General features: G+C 44.1%; 2 protein-coding genes across 2 annotated transcripts in view; both read left to right on the top strand.

Moving 5' to 3' along the window:
• Positions 1 to 18,799, top strand: part of LOC136629124 (zinc finger protein 585A-like) — a 62,125-nt gene extending 43,326 nt beyond the window's left edge. Inside the window, exon 8 of the mRNA XM_066605260.1 lies at positions 17,343 to 18,799. Within this exon, the coding sequence (XP_066461357.1) occupies positions 17,343 to 18,292 (950 nt within the window). The 3' untranslated portion in view covers positions 18,293 to 18,799. The remainder of the gene's footprint in view (positions 1 to 17,342) is intronic.
• LOC136629214 (gastrula zinc finger protein XlCGF66.1-like) lies at positions 6,856 to 11,674 on the top strand. Its single transcript, XM_066605393.1, has 3 exons — positions 6,856 to 6,999; positions 11,167 to 11,346; positions 11,429 to 11,674. The coding sequence occupies exons 1-3, from the start codon at positions 6,922 to 6,924 to the stop codon at positions 11,567 to 11,569; spliced, it is 399 nt and encodes a 132-aa protein (XP_066461490.1). The 5' UTR covers positions 6,856 to 6,921; the 3' UTR covers positions 11,570 to 11,674.
• Positions 18,800 to 19,024: the final 225 nt, after the last annotated feature.

The following is a 19,024-nucleotide window of genomic DNA, read 5'->3' as shown; positions in this document are numbered from 1 at the left end:
GATCCATGGCCCGTCCGCAGCTGTCAGTGTGGACGGGCTGCAAAGTCCACGTTATCGCCTAGCGACAGCGTGGCATCATCTGTAATGCGCATGTGGCAGCCGACACATCCATATTAACAGATGAAGACACTGCGGACAAGTACACAGTAATACGCAGGGATCACCGTCCAGGCACTGAGTCGGATGCAGAATCCGACCTGGCCATATGCATTCAACCTAAAAAATATTTAATATAGAAAAAGAGTGGCCTCAACAGTAATAGTGTCCCCCACAGTGGTCACAGCAGTAATAGTGTCCCCTATATCAGCCCCAGTAGTAATATTGTCTTCTATATCGGCCTTAAAAGTAATAGTGTCCCCTATGTCAGCCTCAGTAGGAATAGTGACCCCCCACTGTGGCCTCAGTAGGAATAGTGACCCCCACTGTGGCCTCAGTAGGAATAGTGACCCCCACTGTGGCCTCAGTAGGAATAGTGACCCCCACTGTGGCCTCGGTAGTAATAGTGACCCCCACTGTGGCCTCGGTAGTAATAGTGACCCCCACTGTGGCCTCGGTAGTAATAGTGACCCCCACTGTGGCCTCGGTAGTAATAGTGACCCCCACTGTGGCCTCGGTAGTAATAGTGACCCCCACTGTGGCCTCGGTAGTAATAGTGACCCCCACTGTGGCCTCGGTAGTAATAGTGACCCCCACTGTTGCCTCGGTAGTAATAGTGACTCACTCCACCCTTCCCCCCCGCCTTCCTCATCACAGTGGCCTCAGTAGTAATACTATTACCACTGGGGCTGATATAGTGTCCCCTATATCAGTCCCAGTAGTAACAGTGACCCCCACAAAAGCCCCAGTAGTAATAGCGCCCCCCCAACCTATATACTCACCTCCATCTTGTCTTCAAAGCTCCGCTGCTCCTTTGCTCGGCGCTGCTGTGGGATGCACGCACTGATTGAAGTCTGAGTGCCTGGATTCCTGCCCTCTCCTCCTGTGGAACCAACGAGGAGAGGTCAGAGGAGGAGGATCCCGGGTGCACACACTGACGTCAGTGTGTGTATCCTGCTACAGCGCTAGTGACTAATTATCAGCCGGGGAGCTGCAGCGCCCAGCTGGTAACCACCTTCATGGTGACCCTGTGTCTCGAAAGCGGGACAGATATCCTAAAAGGGGTACATAAGGCTGTCCTGCCTGGGACCCTGGGGAAAGCAGGACACAGGGTCCTAAAGCGGGACTGTCCCATCTAAATTGCTACATCCAGTCACCTTATAATAACCCCTACAGCACTGGTAGAGTTTTGGCCTGAGAACAATAATAGACCAGTAATATGTACTTTAGTCTTTGGCCTTATTGCTCTGTGAGTTGGGGGCTTAGAGAGAGGGACAATCCTATAAGACGGGGACAGATCGCATTGCAGGAGACACCACCCCACCCCCCCTTCCCTCCCCCGGCAGGAGGGTCCGGGACCTGGTGGAAACCGGGATGGCAGGTGAAGGCGAGGTCCCTGGAGCGTCTCATATGGCTCCATCTATGATAAGCCATCCTCCTAGATTGTCCTCCTTCCATCATTATCTCTGCCATCTTCTCCACAAACCTCTCCGTTAGTTCAGATCTCTCCCAGCACCTCTTTTCTGAGAGGCCTCGTAGCATTGGGGGTACAGAAGTCATGAAGAGAGGCCTAGGAAAGAGACCCCTGGCCTGTAGAGTGGCTTGATTGCCTGTCAGATCACTGTATAATGTAATGCCATGGTATTATATCATACTTCAGGAGCGATTGAGCCATCGCAAGTTCTTGTCCCCTATAGGGACTAAAATTCAAATGTACAAAAAAGTTTTTAAAAGTTTAATTAATTAATAAGAAAAAATAAGAGGGAATAAAAGTTTAAAAAAAATTAATTTCCACATTTTATAATAAAAAAATCTAAATCATAAAACCCCAAAACATATTTGGTATCGCTAAGTCCATAAAAGTCTGATCTATTGAAGTAACTCATTATTTATACTGCACGGTGAATGTCGTTAGGAAAAAATAACGCCAGAATTGCGCTTTTTTTGGTTACCCTGTCTCCAAGAAAAAATATAATAAAAAGCGATCAAAAAGTCATATGTACTCCAGATCGGTCAAAACAGAAGAACGTCCTGCACAAAGGAGCCGTCGAACAACTATATTGACGTAAAAATAAATAAGTTATGGCGGCAGAAAATAATTTTATTTTTTTTCCAAAGATATTTTATATTTTAAAAGTAGTGCATCAAAAAAAAGCTATATATTTGGTATCATAGAAATCGTACTGACCCACAGAATAAGGCCCCCTGCACACGGGCGGAAATTCCGCGTTGGGATTTCCCTGCAGAATTTCTGTCCGTGGAAGCTGCCATAGGATTGCGTTAAAAAACGCAATCCTAGGCAGACGGCCGCGATTTGTCAGCTGCATTGTTCACGAAGATTGTCTTCGAACCATTAGATGACTTTTAGAGATTTGTAGACATTTTTATTCTATATATGATGAATTTGTTCTGGACCTTTTGCGCTGTATACTTACCCACAATTACTCTGTTATTAACGGCCGGGTCTTCCACCAGCTCCGGGGTACAACAATGGGGAGCCCATGTGCCCCACTTATACTAACCTCTCCAAAGAGAGTTTTGGTGAATATGTGTCCCAACTGAATATCAACGCCCTTAATTTGAGATTTACATATGTAATTGATCACATCTACTCTACCATTCCTGGACATTTTACGGTAGTATCTGGGAGAAACAAGCGTCAAATAATTCCCAGCTTGTACCAAAAAAGTACATTGAGTAACAATTTTCGTAGATGTAAAAGCTAGCACCCCAATCCACTTCGGAGGGGCATTCCCAAGGGGCAGTTACTCCGAATCGGGCAAGAGACCTCAAAGGGCGATTAATGGTTTGAATGAAGGCCCGACTCTTACATCATTTATTGGAGTAACTAGACCAGCTTTGTATTGCGGTACATTGATATAAGCTCGTGTTTTGGGGTTGCTTATCTTACGTAATCCCCCAACAGTGTATTGTCTATAATATGTGTGCTTCTCGAATTATAATATCCTTTTGTTCTATATGGTCATAATCAAGTTCCTGGTTTGACTAAGGCCGGGCTTACATGAATATGTGTGCCAGCATGCCACACAAGCAATGCAGCAGGGACGTACTTACTTGTTGTGTAACGCCAATCCCAATACACTATTTTGACGTGCATGCGTGTGTAACATGTTGGGAAGAGGACTGGACTCTGATGGCACCTTGTTTGCTCCCTACGTTGGGGACTGATTTGCACCTACGGGATTACACTGCTGGGACTTGATTAATTCTAAATATATGATTGGAAACAAAACTCCGGCACTTCTGGGGATTCCTGAAGAAAAATAGCTTCTAAAACTATACCTAAATGTTTCTGACAGAGATCTTATTTGCAGCATGCTATGAATAAGAACTCTGTTCGAAACGTGTAAGCACAATTATGGAAACTGCTTTTATTCTGTAATCCACAAACATTCCGGAGTGATGACAGGAGAGCGGTCATCTGTAAGATCTGCAGTAAGCGGTTAATATGTTGCAAGAACATAACCTCAACACAACATGCATGAAAAGACATAATCGTGATCATCATCATCAAAGACAGCCTCATCCCGCTCCCTCTTCCACTGCTGTAGCTTCCTCTTCCTCAGTCTTCCCTCCCTGTTCATGCTGTAGCCTCCTAGCTCCGAGAGGCAGTAGGAGAACTATTCTAAGCCATTACTCCACAATTGACGACTGAACTGAAGCTTCAGATCCAGGAGTGGCAAACACAGAACAGACATGGAGCTGACATCATCACAACCACCTTGATCAACATCTACACAATGTTCCAGCATGCCTGAGGTCATCAGCCAGCCTTTCATTCCTCACCTATGGAATCATAAAAAAGTACCGCCTCAACCATCCATGAGCACAGAGCCAGCTGCTGGCCATGGAAATGCTGCCTTTCAGGCTAGAAGACAGAGAAGCCTTGTGCATCTTGCTGCTGTGTGCTAACCCACAGTACCAGCTGCCAATTATTTGCCTAGAAGTGAACCTTTTCCTGCACCCCCATGTGACTGATAATGTGTCTCTGGCGTTGAAGAATGCTGTTAGTAGCAGGATGCACTAAATCACAACCATGTGGTCCAGCAAGCATGTCCAGGGGAGTTACATATCTAACAGCACACTGGGTCAATATGCTGCAGGTGGGGCATGAAGCCGAAAGTAGTGGTCCACATTTCATGATACCCCCAAGAGTTGTTGAACATTCTCTCTTGTCTGTCCTCCCTCTTCTCTAAAAATGAAAATTTTCTAAATCACATGTAACAGCTGTGGCTCTGCAGCTGATCCTTTGAGAAGGGCCGTGCTTGAGTGTTGTGTTCGTTAGAATTTGACCTTGCAAAATGTATGATACAGCAATGTTGACTTTCTTTTGTTTTCAGTGACACTAATTTTCTATGATTGACCCCTACACCACTGTACACTATTTTGACCAATTTGTTTGAGGAGCAGTGTTCCCCAATTGTGTCGCAATATTACTATGCAATTTAGGGGCCATTGGCTTCATTGGGAACCTTTTGGAGGGCAAGTTAGTGAATCTGATTTTTACTCCTATTGACTTTAATGGAAATCGACTGCCCTGATTCACAATGATTTTCATTAAAACAGCCCAATACTGACATGAATCGATTATTCCACTAATCCCTCATCGATAGTAACTATTGGTGACACTTTGAGAACAGTGACTAATATAGGTTGCCACTCAACCCCTGGATAGATACCAATGCCCCTATCGAGGCTAATATTATTAAGCAGGTGTTTAGGGATTTTCATATATAGTGTTATGTTCCCCCTCTATACATCTGACAGGCATAAGGCACACAATTGTGGACTTAATTAAAAAAATAAGGTATAACCAGATGAAAATAAGAGATTCCTGTTGTGATTGCCCTCATCATGGCAGCTATCCCATTTTTTTCTAGGAAGGGATCAATCGAAGGGTCAGAGTAGGGATCGTCTGGCTCCTCTTTCATTATATGTACAATAAATACAGTGTGATGCACATTTTTAATTGTTATAATAAAGATTAAGGTTTAAAGGGGTTCTGACATGAAAAAAAATGTTTTACTTACCTTGCCTGGCCAAGACTGATCGTCAGGCATGTCCCCTCCATCGGGCATCTTCTTCTGTAGCTTCTTGAAGCAGAGCTGGAGCCGTCAAAATAACCACTTCCTGCTCTGCTCCGTCCATCAGCCACTTCCGAGGTGAACGGACGGGCGCCACGTCACAAGCAGTGCTTGCTGTGGGCGGCCCGTCTGTCCTGGCTGAACTCCAAGTTCTGCACATGCACAGTGGAGTGGCGGTCCGTCCTGACTCCTGTCATAGGGCACCTGTCTTCTGCGCCTGCGCGCAATCCAGGAGGGGGGGGGGGGCGGCCCGTCCTGGCTCATCAGAGGAAGCTGAAAGCCCGCTGGGAGATGACCCCCGCTGCACGACAACAACAGAACAAAAAGGTAAGCATAGGTTTTTATGCTTTAACACACCACAAATCGTGGGTTCCTTGTGTCCATTAGGCAGACCAGGGAACAATGGCTGTTAAAGCATAAAAACCTTATTCGTGTCAGAACTCCTTTAATGATCAGCCTTCTTGGAAAACTTGCTATTTGGTGGAAGACAATCCTTTTGCTTGACATAGTGACAACTTCCCCCCCCCCCTTTTTGTACATGTTCCTATACAGAAATACACATGAATTTTGAATGTGTTTGGGAGGGTGAAAACAAGTACTACCCCAACCAGTCCCAAGCCTGAATCAAGCCTTGCACAGCTGCTGGTGATGGAAATGCTGCCCTTCAGGCCAGTGAACACAGATGCCTTCTGCAACATGATACTCCATGCTAACCCACAGTACCAGCTGCCCAGCTGCCATTTCTTTGCTCAAAAAGCCATCCCTGCCCTGCACCACTATGTGAGTGATAGCGTTCTGTAGTGCCAGGGATATGTTGTCAGAGGCAGGGGGCACCTGACCACAGATAAGTGGTCCAGCAAGCATGGCCAGGGGCATTACATATCTTTAACAACACACTGGACCAATGTTCTGAAGGGGGGCAAATGCAGCCGAAACATATGGGCTTCATTCCATGGTACCCCAAAGACTTGTGGGACATTCATCTGTGTCTGCCCCCTCTTTATCCTCCTCCTTTTCTTCCTTCCTCTTTTTAGCATTCACATCCAGTCGATTCTTCGCAGTGACTGTTGGGGCTACCACCTAACCGTCTCATCTGTGATATGCCTACACGATGGGATTCCATGATATATGTGTTGTAGAGGCTAAGCCAGCAGCAGAGAGCGATCACGGAGTACTGGATGCTGCATGCCGTTAGCAGGCGCTGTATGAAGGTCGGTCACTTGACACCTGTGAAGTGGCTGCAGATCAAAGATGCGTGCGCTATTTAAGCCTGCTTTTGAGCAAACAACCAAAACGGTCAGTGGTGATGCAGGGATCAGTACGACCATCCCTGTTGTCTACCTGCTGGAACAGACGCTGCAGGGTCTCAGGGACAGTGACATGTTGTCACAGGAGGAGGAAGGGATACCAATCTCAAAACTTTCATACCAGTACTCTGTGGCCAGGCATTGGTCCGCACCAGTCATGGGTATCGGCACATGCGATAATCCATCCTTGTTACATGAGTGAGATAAAAAGGTTCCTACATGGTTGATCTGCTGTCTCTGTGTTACTGGCTCCTCCAATGTTTCCACTTATTTTCCTCAGTAAGTGTATTTTTTAGTTTGGATTTCTGTGGTTTTTATATTGGATCATCTTTCTTCCACTCAGGTCCCCGCAGTAGAGGATCCTCTGTTGTTCTTCACTACCGTAGAGAATTTTCTTGATCAACCCATCAACGATGGAGAAGGACAAGAACAAGATGGCGGAGAGTGTATTAAATCTGAGCCTAGAGATAATCTTCCAGCTTACTGGAGAGGTAAGAGATTCTAATATTAACATAGCTAAGAATAATGTAACTTGACAACAGATGATATTACTAGAGGATGGAGAGATTCTGATGATGTCACATGACCATTGTAATCTGTGGTAATAACAGATGATGTCACTGGAGGCAGGAGAGATTCTAATGATGCCACATTACATCTGTTTCAATGCAGATTCGAAGTAGTGAGAGGAGCAGTTGCTAGCAGAGGTTGACTAAGGGCTGAGAGCCCAATAATCACACACCGAGGGAGGGACAGGGTGGAGCTATGGAAAAGAGTTAGCAGGGGAGCATGTCAGAGGGCTGGATAGCTCAACAGATAAAGCTGTCACCTGGAGTACAGGTGCTCTTGGGTTCGAGTCCTGATAGTAGTCCCCTCCTTCCATGATGGCCTCTGGACATCCCAGAAGCCGGTTTTCTTGTATACCTCCAGTTAGCCTAGGGGCATGGACATAGCAGTCTGGCTCCCATGAATTTTCCTCTGGTCCATACCATTGCACCAAGTATTTCAATCTACCTCTGCAAATTTGAGAGTCCAGGATTTTGTCAACTGTAGATTCCTCCTCCCCTAAGACTTTTACTGGTGGAGTAGGTGTCTGACTTCTTCAGCAAATGTGTTCTCTTTGAATGGTTTTAGTAGCGACACAGGGAATATAGGATGGATTTTCAGTCTGTTAGGGAGTTTTAACCAGAAAGCAACTTGACTAATTTTTGCAGTAACCTGAAAAGGTCCCATGAATCTTTGGCCCAATTTAGGAGAGGGTACCTGCATCTTTACATTTTTTGTAGACAACCAAACTCTGTCACCAACCTGAAAAGTAGGAGGAGCTTTGCAATGTTTATCCACTGCCTTTTTATAGTTTTCTTGGGCTTCCTGTTGCATCTCCATCAGATTTTTCTGGGTTTCCTGCACTATTAGTCTGTGCGTAACAGTAGAAATACAAGTATTAAAAGGAAGGTGAGGAATGACTACTGAAAGTTAGCGTAAAATGGACCCTAAGATGTAGAATTATGTTTGGAGTTGTTATGGGTGAATTCTGCTATTGGTAAGTGGTCATCTTAAAGGGGTTGTCCCGCGAAAGCAAGTGGGGTTCAGCACTTCTGTATGGCCATATTAATGCACTTTGTAATGTACATCGTGCATTAAATATGAGCCATACAGAAGTTATTCACTTACCTGCTCCGTTGCTGGCGTCCCCGTCTCCATGGTGCCGTCTAATTTCAGCGTCTAATCTCCCGATCAGACGCGCTTGCGCAGTCCGGTCTTCTCCCTTCTGAATGGGGCCGCTCGTGCCGGAGAGCTGCTTCTCGTAGCTCCGCCCCGTCACGTGTGCCGATTCCAGCCAGTCAGGAGGCTGGAATCGGCAATGGACCGCACAGAGCCCACGGTGCACCATGGGAGAAGACCTGCGGTCCACCGTGGGTGAAGATCCCGGCGGCCATCTTAGCAAGGTAAGTAAGAAGTCGCCGCAGCGCGGGGATTCGGGTAAGTACTATCCGTTTTTTTTTTTTTTACCCCTGCATCGGGTTTGTCTCGCGCCGAACGGGGGGCCTATTAAAAAAAAAAACACGTTTCGGCGCGGGACAACCCCTTTAAGTCATCTTCGGTCTGACAATGGTACTCAGGATGGAATGCAAAAAAAAAATAGAAACCCCCTATAGCTATACAGAAGCTTTTCTAAAATCTTGATGTAAACTATACACCTCTATCAGAAATTGCATTGTCAGGAATTCCATGCAGCTTAAATATCTCCTTGATCATTAATTTGTTTGTTGAGCTATGAGAGTTCTCTTTATGGGAATGAACTGGGCCATTTTTATGAGTGGCCCAGCACAACAAAGATGACAGTCATTTCCTTAGACGGGGAGATCCACAATAAAATTCATCAATATTGATCCCCAAGGCCTGGATGAAACTGGATATGGTTTAAGAAGTCCTACAGGAGAAGATGGTGGTGTCTTGTTTTGCGCACACATTACACAGGAGGCGATATGCTTTCTCACATCTTTCTTACAATTAGCCACTAAAATGAACAAAGCAATAGTTCAAGAGGTTTCATGACTTCAAGATGAGCTGCAAGTTTAGAATCCTGGACAAGTTTTAAGAACTTCAAGTCGAATAGAATTGGGGACATAGTCTTTTTTTCCTGCATCCAAAACTCCTCCTCAAAAAAGAGATCCATGTCCTTAGAAGGATGATTGAGAAAAATGTCACTTTGGTATCCATCTTTGAGCTTTGTAGAAAAAAATCTTTTGAGTCAAGTATTCCCAGGACATTTTGAGAGGATAAAATTGTGAAGTCTGTTTTAGACACCTCCTCCAATTCAGTAAGAATCCTGGACAAGGCATCAGTCTTGCCATTTATTGAGCAAGGTTTGATAAGAAATTATTAAATTACTTTTGGAGAAGAAACCGCTCCATCGTGCTTGTCTTGCCGACAATCTCGTAGCTGTGCAGATGAATACTAGAGTGTTGTGGTCAGCAAAGACTACTCCAGGATGATTGGCTCCTTCCAAAAGATGTCTCCATTCGGAGGGAGCATGTTACAGTACTAGTAGTGTGCACAGGTACGCACGATGCGGGGGTCCCTGACCCTCACCCATGACAATGTCCCTTCCTAGAGGTAGACCCAAAGGTGGACAGGTCCAGGCCACCAACACTGACAACTTACTAGTACCGACAGGCTAGTCCGATAGAATAAACCAACGCGACAGGAAAACCACTGAACACAAGCAGAGCTGGATCGAGACAAGGTAGCTTTCACTGGAGCAGAACTGACGTCAGACACACAGGGAACGGAACGAATAACTGGCGACTGCTATCAGCGGCTGCCAGACTATATTCAGGAGTCTCTGCCCCTCGGGCGGAGACCAATCAAGCCGGCTGACCGGAGCTCCCAGCCAGCCACTATAACTCACAGAGGTAGAGCGCGCGCGCCTCTCATAGCAGGCATGCGCCACATGCCACGCCTGCACACCAGAGCATGGCTCCGCCGCTCGCTGACCCGAATGTGGGCACACCATCCCAGAACTTCGGGGCGAACCGTGACACTGCCACCCGTGGTTCCTGACCGGCCTCATGGTAACAGGGTGACTTTAATGGCTAATAGTTCTTTATTTCCATTGTCATAGTTTCTTTTTGCAGGTGACATGATGCAGTTGCATTTTCTTTTTGATTTGTTGAGACAAGACTGCTCCCACAGCAGAATTGGAGGCGTTTACTTGCACAAAGAAAGGTAGTTCAGGATTTGGATGGATCAGTACTGGTGCACAAGTAAACAGAGCTTTTAGTTTTTCAAAAGAAACCTGTGCCTCTGAAGAGCATGAATATATTTTGGATTTGATTGTGAGTGAAGTGATTGGTAGGATGATTTTAGAAAAGACTTATGAATCTTCGTTAGAAATTTGCAAACCCTATAAAGTGTTATCATTGGTAAACAGCGAAGGATGCATCTGTAGGTAAGTATGGCACTGGTTAAGCAACCCTCAGTACTTGCGACAATCCCCATCTAACATGCGGACATAAAAACCTGAATTCCACAACTCCAGAAGTTGTCCCTGTAAACCATTTATCTCTCCTTGCAGATCAGCAACCTTTCCCTGGCAGGTGACACAAAATTCGTGATGCTCAATAACCTCTTTTCTCAAGATGGTCATAGCAGACTCTATCTTTGGCATGATTATTTTGTTACAATCTGGTGCAAGTTCAGAGTCTCTCGCTGTGACCATTGCAGGCCGATAGCATAGTTAGGGGGAGCGAGATGTCGGTACATGGATAGTATCGGTTGCAGTACAAAAGAGGCAGGCAGGTAGCATAGTCAGGAAGAAGCCAGAGGTTGGTACACAGATGCAGCAATTGTAGTGAGAGGTGCTGTTTGTAGCAGACCTTGGCTAAGGACTGAGAGCACAATAAGCGCACACTGAGGGAGGAACAAGGCCAGGTTTAAATAGAATGTGCAATGAGGAAAACAGGGTTAACAGGGAAGCTTGTCAGAGGGCTCTGATAACTCAAAAGGCAGGGCTGCCACCTGGAGTACAGCAGCTCCTGGGTTTGAGTCCTGACATCATTCTTCTCTATAGTAACAACAAATGACATGACTGGAGAGGTGATGGGCTCTGGAAATGTCTGTAGTGATATTTATTACTGTCTCCCCATATACAGGATTACACAGTAGTGAAGACGACCTCTAGTGATGGCTGTCAGGCCCCTGTGTGTGATGGATGGGGAAGACCCCTGAGCCCAGTCATGGGGCCCCCACCTCACCCCCTGATACATGAGGACATCAATGTACAGAAGATTCTAGAACTCGCCAACAAGATGATTGAGCTGCTGACTGGAGAGGTGACGCTGCAGGGAATGCTGGGATATTATACAGTAACAGCACTGGAGGCTTCTGGGTGATGACTGTGTATTGTGTTGTCAGGTTCCTATAAGGTGTCAGGATGTCGCTGTCTATTTCTCCATGGAGGAGTGGGAGTATTTAGAAGGACACAAGGATCTGTACAAGGAGGCCATGATGGAGACCCGCCAGCCACTCCCATCACCAGGTAATAGACAGGACTAAATACACGGGGACTTTATTGTCTGTACGTAAAGAATGACTTCAGTCTGTGTTTCCTCCAGTTCCATCCAGTAAGAGAAGCCCACCAGAGAGCTGTCCCCGTCCTCTTCTTCCACAGGACCACCAGGTAGATGGAGATGTCCCTCTGATCTGTAGGAGGCTGTGAAGCTCTTGTCTTCAGTCTTATTATCAAAATGCTAATGACCACTTCTCTGTGAATGTTTGGATGCTTCTCATGCTCCGCCCCTGATCACATGATGGTGACGTCATTGCAGATCCTAATGCAAAAAACTTGCAGAGGCTAACAGCAGCTGTGTGCTCACAGGACCTATGATGATGTCACCATCATGTGATTAGTCACCTGGGTTATGACCGCCCCTGATCACAGGATGCTGACCTCAACACTGGTGATTTACTTTACTAAAAACCTGCAGAGCCGGACAGCAGCCGTCTGCTGACAGGACCTGTGAAGATGTCTCCGTCATGTGATCAGTCACCTGTGTGGGCAGAGTCTGGAGTCACATGACTGTAATGTCATCACAGATCCTAAATCAGCACAGCTCGAAAAAATGTACACTACCGTTCAAAAGTTTGGGGTCACATTGAAATGTCCTTATTTTTGAAGGAAAAACACTGTACTTTTCAATGAAGATAACTTTAAACTAGTCCTAACTTAAAACAAATGCACTCTATACATTGCTAATGTGGTAAATGACTATTCTAGCTGCAAATGCCTGGTTTTTGGTGCAATATCTACAAAGGTGTATAGAGGCCCATTTCCAGCAACTATCACTCCAGTGTTCTAATGGTACAATGTGTTTGCTCATTGGCTCAGAAGGCTAATTGATGATTAGAAAACCCTTGTGCAATCATGTTCACACATCTGAAAACAGTCTAGCTCGTTACAGAAGCTACAAAACTGACCTTCCTGTGAGCAGATTGAGTTTCTGGAGCATCACATTTGTGGGGTCAATTAAACGCTCAAAATGGCCAGAAAAAGAGAACTTTCATCTGAAACTCGACAGTCTATTCTTGTTCTTAGAAATGAAGGCTATTCCATGCGAGAAATTGCTAAGAAATTGAAGATTTCCTACAACGGTGTGTACTACTCCCTTCAGAGGACAGCACAAACAGGCTCTAACCAGAGTAGAAAAAGAAGTGGGAGGCCGCGTTGCACAACTAAGCAAGAAGATAAGCACATTAGAGTCTCTAGTTTGAGAAACAGACGCCTCACAGGTACCCAACTGGCATCTTCATTAAATAGTACCCGCAAAACACCAGTGTCAACATCTACAGTGAAGAGGCGGCTGCGGGATTTTGGGCTTCAGGGCAGAGTGGCAAAGAAAAAGCCATATCTGAGACTGGCCAATAAAAGAAAAAGATTAAGATGGGCAAAAGAACACAGACATTGGACAGAGGAAGACTGGAAAAAAGTGTTGTGGACGGATGAATCCAAGTTTGAGGTGTTTGAAACACAAAGAAGAACGTTTGTGAGACGCAGAACAAATGAAAAGATGCTGGAAGAATGCCTGACGCCATCTGTTAAGCATGGTGGAGGTAATGTGATGGTCTGGGGTTGCTTTGGTGCTGGTAAGGTGGGAGATTTGTACAGGGTAAAAGGGATTCTGAATAAGGAAGGCTATCACTCCATTTTGCAACGCCATGCCATACCCAGTGGACAGCGCTTGATTGGAACCAATTTCATCCTACAACAGGACAATGACCCTAAACACACCTCCAAATTGTGCAAGAACTATTTACAGCAGAAGCAGGCAGCTGGTATTCTATCGGTAATGGAGTGGCCAGCGCAGTCACCAGATCTGAACCCCATTGAGCTGTTGTGGGAGCAGCTTGACCGTATGGTACGCCAGAAGTGCCCATCCAACCAATCCAACTTGTGGGAGATGCTTCTAGAAGCGTGGGGTGCAATTTCACAAGCTTACCTCAACAAATTAACAGCTAGAATGTCAAAGGTGTGCAATGCTGTAATTGCTGCAAAAGGAGGATTCTTTGACGAAAGCAAAGTTTGATGTAAAAACAATGTTCTTTCAAATACAAATCATTATTTCTAACCTTGTCAATGTCTTGACTCTATTTTCTATTCATTTCACAACGCATGGTGGTGAATAAGTGTGACTTTTCATGGAAAACACAAAATTGTTTGGGTGACCCCAGACTTTTGAACGGTAGTGTATATAGTATAGCTATGTGTGTGACGTGCATCTAATATGTATTCTACCTGTGTGATGAGGCCAGTGGAGATGGCAGGATTACCGCTGACCAGAGACTGGATCTTCTCCCAGTTTTCTGGCGGTGGAGACTGCTGGTGGGAATAAGGAGCCAACAGGTTGGATTTATATCTATCTGCTCATTTATGTCCCCCGAGACAAACAGTGGATGTGTCTGGTAGACGCTGATCTCCTCCACTGAGACAACATGCAGCGTATCTAGCCATGCCGGATATACATGTGTATGAGGTTCCTGAGGGGTCATTGAGCCACCATCTAATATCTATGTCCAGCTTTTAGACCTGCAGCTCTATGTGGCTCAGATAACTACACCTGTCAGGTCATCTTGGGTTGTAATGATGATTAATTATATTTTTAGGTCGTGTAATACATTTCACATAACTTCTCCAACCATCTGCCAACTTTTACATTATTTGTCTCACAGCTTTTGTATCAGGGTGAAGATCTGACCGATATTAATACTACAGAGAAAAATGTGAGGAGCGATCAGCGGTGTAAAGAGGAGATTCATACAGGTAACTGCCCAGGTGAGTAGTAACCACTAAATACATCAGAGAGGAGTCACAGATTCTCCTCGGTCAGCGGCTGCAGATAGTTATGTAGGTTTATAAGCTCTGGGTTCTGTCAGTTTCCGCTGGATGTTCCCCATTCAGCCGGAGTACAAACTAAATATGGATGACATGTGATACCGTTATCGGTGATAACACACAATGGGCATCTATAGTATGGGTGTAATTATGGGCACCACATCGTAATAATGATGAGATTATCTTCTGTATTGTATCTGTTATTTAGAAGAATAAAACTTTTGAATTCAAAAAATTTGAGTGTAAAATGCATCTGTAGTCCGGATATATAATATATCTTTGTGAACGAGGCCGATTTCTTCATGGTTTGCTGTCAGTACTACCGAAAGAAGAGAATCTCCCTAATTTTAGAACTAAGAAACCATTAGCTTCTATTAGACTCGTAGAATCCAGAGCTGTGATGATGCCCCAAACAAGTTATTGTATAATGCGGTTTCTCTGACTATTGAAGAGGGGGACTTGAAGGACCTCCTTTGATGACATGGGTGGTGATGCAATCAATTCCTTTTCTGCCCATAGGATGTTGCTATTGCATAATCACTTGAGATGAACGGTAGGACAGCACTAGACCCCTTTGTAACTACGAGCAGTGTTTTTTGGCTAGAGTATTCAATTTGTCTTTAGAGTAAGATTGGCCACGTATTAGTGCCATTAACTGGAATCTGGTGTATGCTATGTAACTTTAACTCGGGGTGAGTGCAATTTCAGTCCCGCTGTAGTGACTGCTGCATTACAGGAGAGGCCCTAAATAAGCATGAAAAGTGATGTCATGGTGACTGCAGTGATCCTGAGAACAGCCAAAGGAGTGGGCAAGAGGAGTTTACCTCCTACTCCACCAAAGTTTTTGTGCAACACTAAGATTGCCCATGTGTGCGAGGAGAGGGAGTCTCTATTCTTCATGAGTAGAGCAAGAGAGACAGCTACAGATGCAATGGCTGCAGTTGACATCAACCAGCCCAAACAGAAACACACCTCAGCACTCATGCACATTTAATACCTAAATAGAACTGCACAACTGTTTTTAATACTATCCGCATGAAAATACTAGGTTCTTAGCTCATATCTTGATCAAAACATGGAGGCCCATCCAGTATATTCAGGTGAACCTTATTGGATGGATTCTTAATATTCACAAACATCTTGCTTTAGGCAAAAAAAAGCCTCAAATACATTATTCATTGTACCCATATAGCCAGCTAATCTGGTTTCCTCCCCCTCTCTACCTTAGTTTGTGATAAAGTGCATGTATCTCTCGGGGAGTGTGTAAGATGGACACAATCTAATAGCACTAACTCGCAGGAACCTTTATGGTCCTCAACTGAACATTTACTAGAAAAGGAGTGACAGGTACACTGACATATGAACCAAAGTCACAGAAGTGAGAGAAACAACAAAGACATTATTCACTGAAAAAGCCAAAAATGCAATACCTGATCATCTGCTAAGCAGGCACAATCGCCACAGAGCAGACACACTCCCCATAGGCACGATTGGCATGAGGCAAGCACAATCGCTGTAGGGCAGGCGCAACTGCTGTAAACCCTAAAGATATGCAGTCAGCCACACTATGATATGGAGGAGCAACTTGTTCAATGTAGACTAATTTTTCAGTGAATAATGTCTTTGTTGTTTCTCTCACCTCTGTGATTTTATGTCATTTATAGTGAGATAGCATAGGTTCTGACAGATTTGTGGTGGCCTTGTCGTGGCCCGTCAGCCTATGTGTTTTGGCCAAAATGCAGTACTAACACCCGCATTTATTTGTATGCATCAGTATTTTTTGTATGCAGTTTGCTAGAGATTTTCAGGAGCCCAAGATGTCAGCCAGTGTGGCCCACTTTAGAGATACAGGGCAACCCGCTGTTACATCAGTGAGAGTTGATATCCTGTATGGTGGGTCACCATCCATCTTTGGCTGGCGTCTTAGGTATCGTTCACATGTGCAGGCTATGTTTGTATGCAGTCGCTCCTACCCCAATCTGGGCTGGTTTGAGTGGGTGACTGCATATTAGCCTGCATTGTACAAGTTGCTCCTCCACATTATAGTCTGGCTGACTGCATACCTTTAGGGTTTACAGCAGGATGCGCCTGCCCTACGGCAATTGTGCCGGTGGTGATTGTGCCTGCCTTATGACGATCGTGCCTATGGTCCAGCAAAAATAGTTCAAAGTAGAAGCAGCACTCGCTTATTAATTGCCTTGAGCATGAAGCATTAACAATTGATGCAAAGCCCAGTAAAAGGGACCTGACTCCTTAGGTCCACAAATGTCCACTCGAAAATCTGTTAAATCCAGGCAGAACCATAAGGTAGTAAAAATGTTTCTTTTATTTAAACCATTAAAAAAATGGTGGATGTAGCAAGCAGCCACGTATCGGCCCTACAATTGGGCCTTTGTCAAGCTCGTGCCTATGGTGACTGTGTCTGCTCTGAGGCGATTGTGCCTGCTTTGCAGATTATCAGGTATTGTATTTTTGGCTTTTTCAGTGACATATTAACCATGTTCACCACAGAAGAGAAAAAGTGCAAGAGTATAGTCTGGTGGCTAAAAAAAATGATCTACTGATCATAGCTCTGAGGTGTATTGTTAGATTGCAATCTGTTTGCTAATTATTGTCTAATTGCATTTTGCTATGCTGCTTGTAGTTTATGGAGAAATGTTCTAAAATACCAATATCATTTTTACTTATGTTCAGTAATAGTAAAATCAGCTTTATTCTTGGCAGATGACGGTACTGGGAGCTCAGAAGGACAACTGATAGCTGCAGATTTTAAAGCAGATGATAATAGTAGACAAGATAAATATGAAGAACCTGCCATTATCCCAGATATCCTCTCATCCCTTCACAGCAAAGATTCATCATTTGATCCTCTTATACAAGTCCCAACTTCTAATCCATCACAGACTGATAAGCAGAAGAAAAGTCACAGAAGACAAGAACATCAAAGAGCTCACAGAGGAGAGAAGCCATATTCATGTTCAGAATGTGGCAAATATTTTACGCACAAAGCAAATCTTATTATACATCAGAGAAGTCATACAGGAGAGAAGCCGTTTTCATGTTCAGAATGTGGGAAATGTTTCTCACTAAAATCAAATCTTATTATACATCAGAAAATTCACACAGGAGAGAAGCCATTTTCATGTTCAGAATGTGGAAAATGTTTTACTAGCAAAGGAAATCTTGTTAAACATCAGAAAATTCACACAGGGGAGAAGTTATTCTCCTGTTCAGAATGTGGGAAACCTTTTATTCATAAAGCAAGTCTTGTTAAACATCAGAGAACACACACTGGAGAGAAGCTGTTTTCATGTTCAGTATGTGGAAAATGTTTTACTGAGAAATCAAGCGTTGTTGAGCATCAGAGAACTCACACAGGAGAGAAGCCATTCTCATGTTCAGAATGTGGCAAATGTTTTAGTCGGAAATCACATCTTACCTTACATCAGAGAAGTCACACAGGGGAGAAGCCATTTTCATGTTCAGAATGTGGGAAATGTTTTTCAAATAAATCAGAGCTTGTTATGCATCAAAGAAATCACACAGGAGAGAAGCCATTTTCATGTTTAGAATGTGGGAAATGTTTTTCAGATAAATCAAAACTTTCTATACATCAGAGAAGTCACACAGGAGAGAAGCCATTTTCATGCTCAGAATGTGGGAAATGTTTTTCACTGAAATCAAGTCTTGTTATGCATCAGAGAATTCACACGGGAGAGAAACCATTTTCATGTTCAGATTGTAGCAAATGTTTTACTAGCAAAGGAAATCTTATTCTACATCAGAAAACTCACACAGGAGAGAAGCCATTTTCATGTTCAGAATGTGGGAAATGTTTTACTTGGAAATCCCAAGTTCTTAAACATCTAAGAACTCACGCAAAAAAGTAACTATTTTCTTTCTTAAAGCTCATTTAATTAGCTCATTTAAATACAAAAAGTGAGTTCATGTACAGCATTTTTCTGTAAAAATACCACAGTTCTCATGGCCTTTTTCTGGGTATTTTTTTTACTTTTTTTTAAGCAAAATCTATGCTTGAATGTTAACTTACAGTCAGTGAGGAGCTATAAAATTTGCTGCAAATACTGTCTTTTTTTTTTTTTTTCAATCGCAGCAGGGTGTATGTTTGGAACTTCTTATTCTGGCATTTTTCTAATCGCTTCTTTATTAGGGCGGTTTCACATGGCCGTATTTGGGGCACATAATTTGTGTTCACAAGATACATGGAACAGAGCCTATTGATTTTAATGGGTTCATTCTTACCAGTATTCTTGCCTGCAAAAAAAAAACCAGCATGCTCGATTTTTGTGTACATTTGTGCTCCAACAGTCCAATAGAAGTCTATGAGAGGTGCCCAAATGCACACTCAATACCTGCACAATTGCTCATTAGTGAATCCTAAAACTCTGTGCAAACAATGCTCTTTTGTTTGTGGTGTTTCTATGTACTCGTACATGTGCGTGTGTGCGTGCGTGCGTGTATGTATGTATGTATGTATATATATGTGTGTGTGTGTGTGTGTATAAAATTTTTTCTCCATTATGAATTCTGAAATGTGCTCAAGAATTGCTTGTTTTAGTCACCCCACATACTTCAGCTGGGCCGCCGAGCGTTCACTTATA

Source organism: Eleutherodactylus coqui, chromosome 5 (assembly GCF_035609145.1).
Source record: "Eleutherodactylus coqui strain aEleCoq1 chromosome 5, aEleCoq1.hap1, whole genome shotgun sequence".
Taxonomy (NCBI): Eukaryota; Metazoa; Chordata; class Amphibia; order Anura; family Eleutherodactylidae; genus Eleutherodactylus; species Eleutherodactylus coqui.
The sequence above is the reverse complement of the archived record's forward strand: the minus strand, read 5'-3'. Positions and strand labels throughout refer to the sequence as shown.

Coding starts and splice junctions, on each gene's coding strand:
- LOC136629214 (XM_066605393.1), top strand. CDS start 6,922: ATGGAGAAGGACAAGAACAAGATGGCGGAGAGTGTATTAAATCTGAGC. Junction 7,000..11,166: donor TCTTCCAGCTTACTGGAGAG/GTAAGAGATTCT, acceptor CCCCATATACAG/GATTACACAGTAGTGAAGAC. Junction 11,347..11,428: donor TTGAGCTGCTGACTGGAGAG/GTGACGCTGCAG, acceptor TTGTGTTGTCAG/GTTCCTATAAGGTGTCAGGA.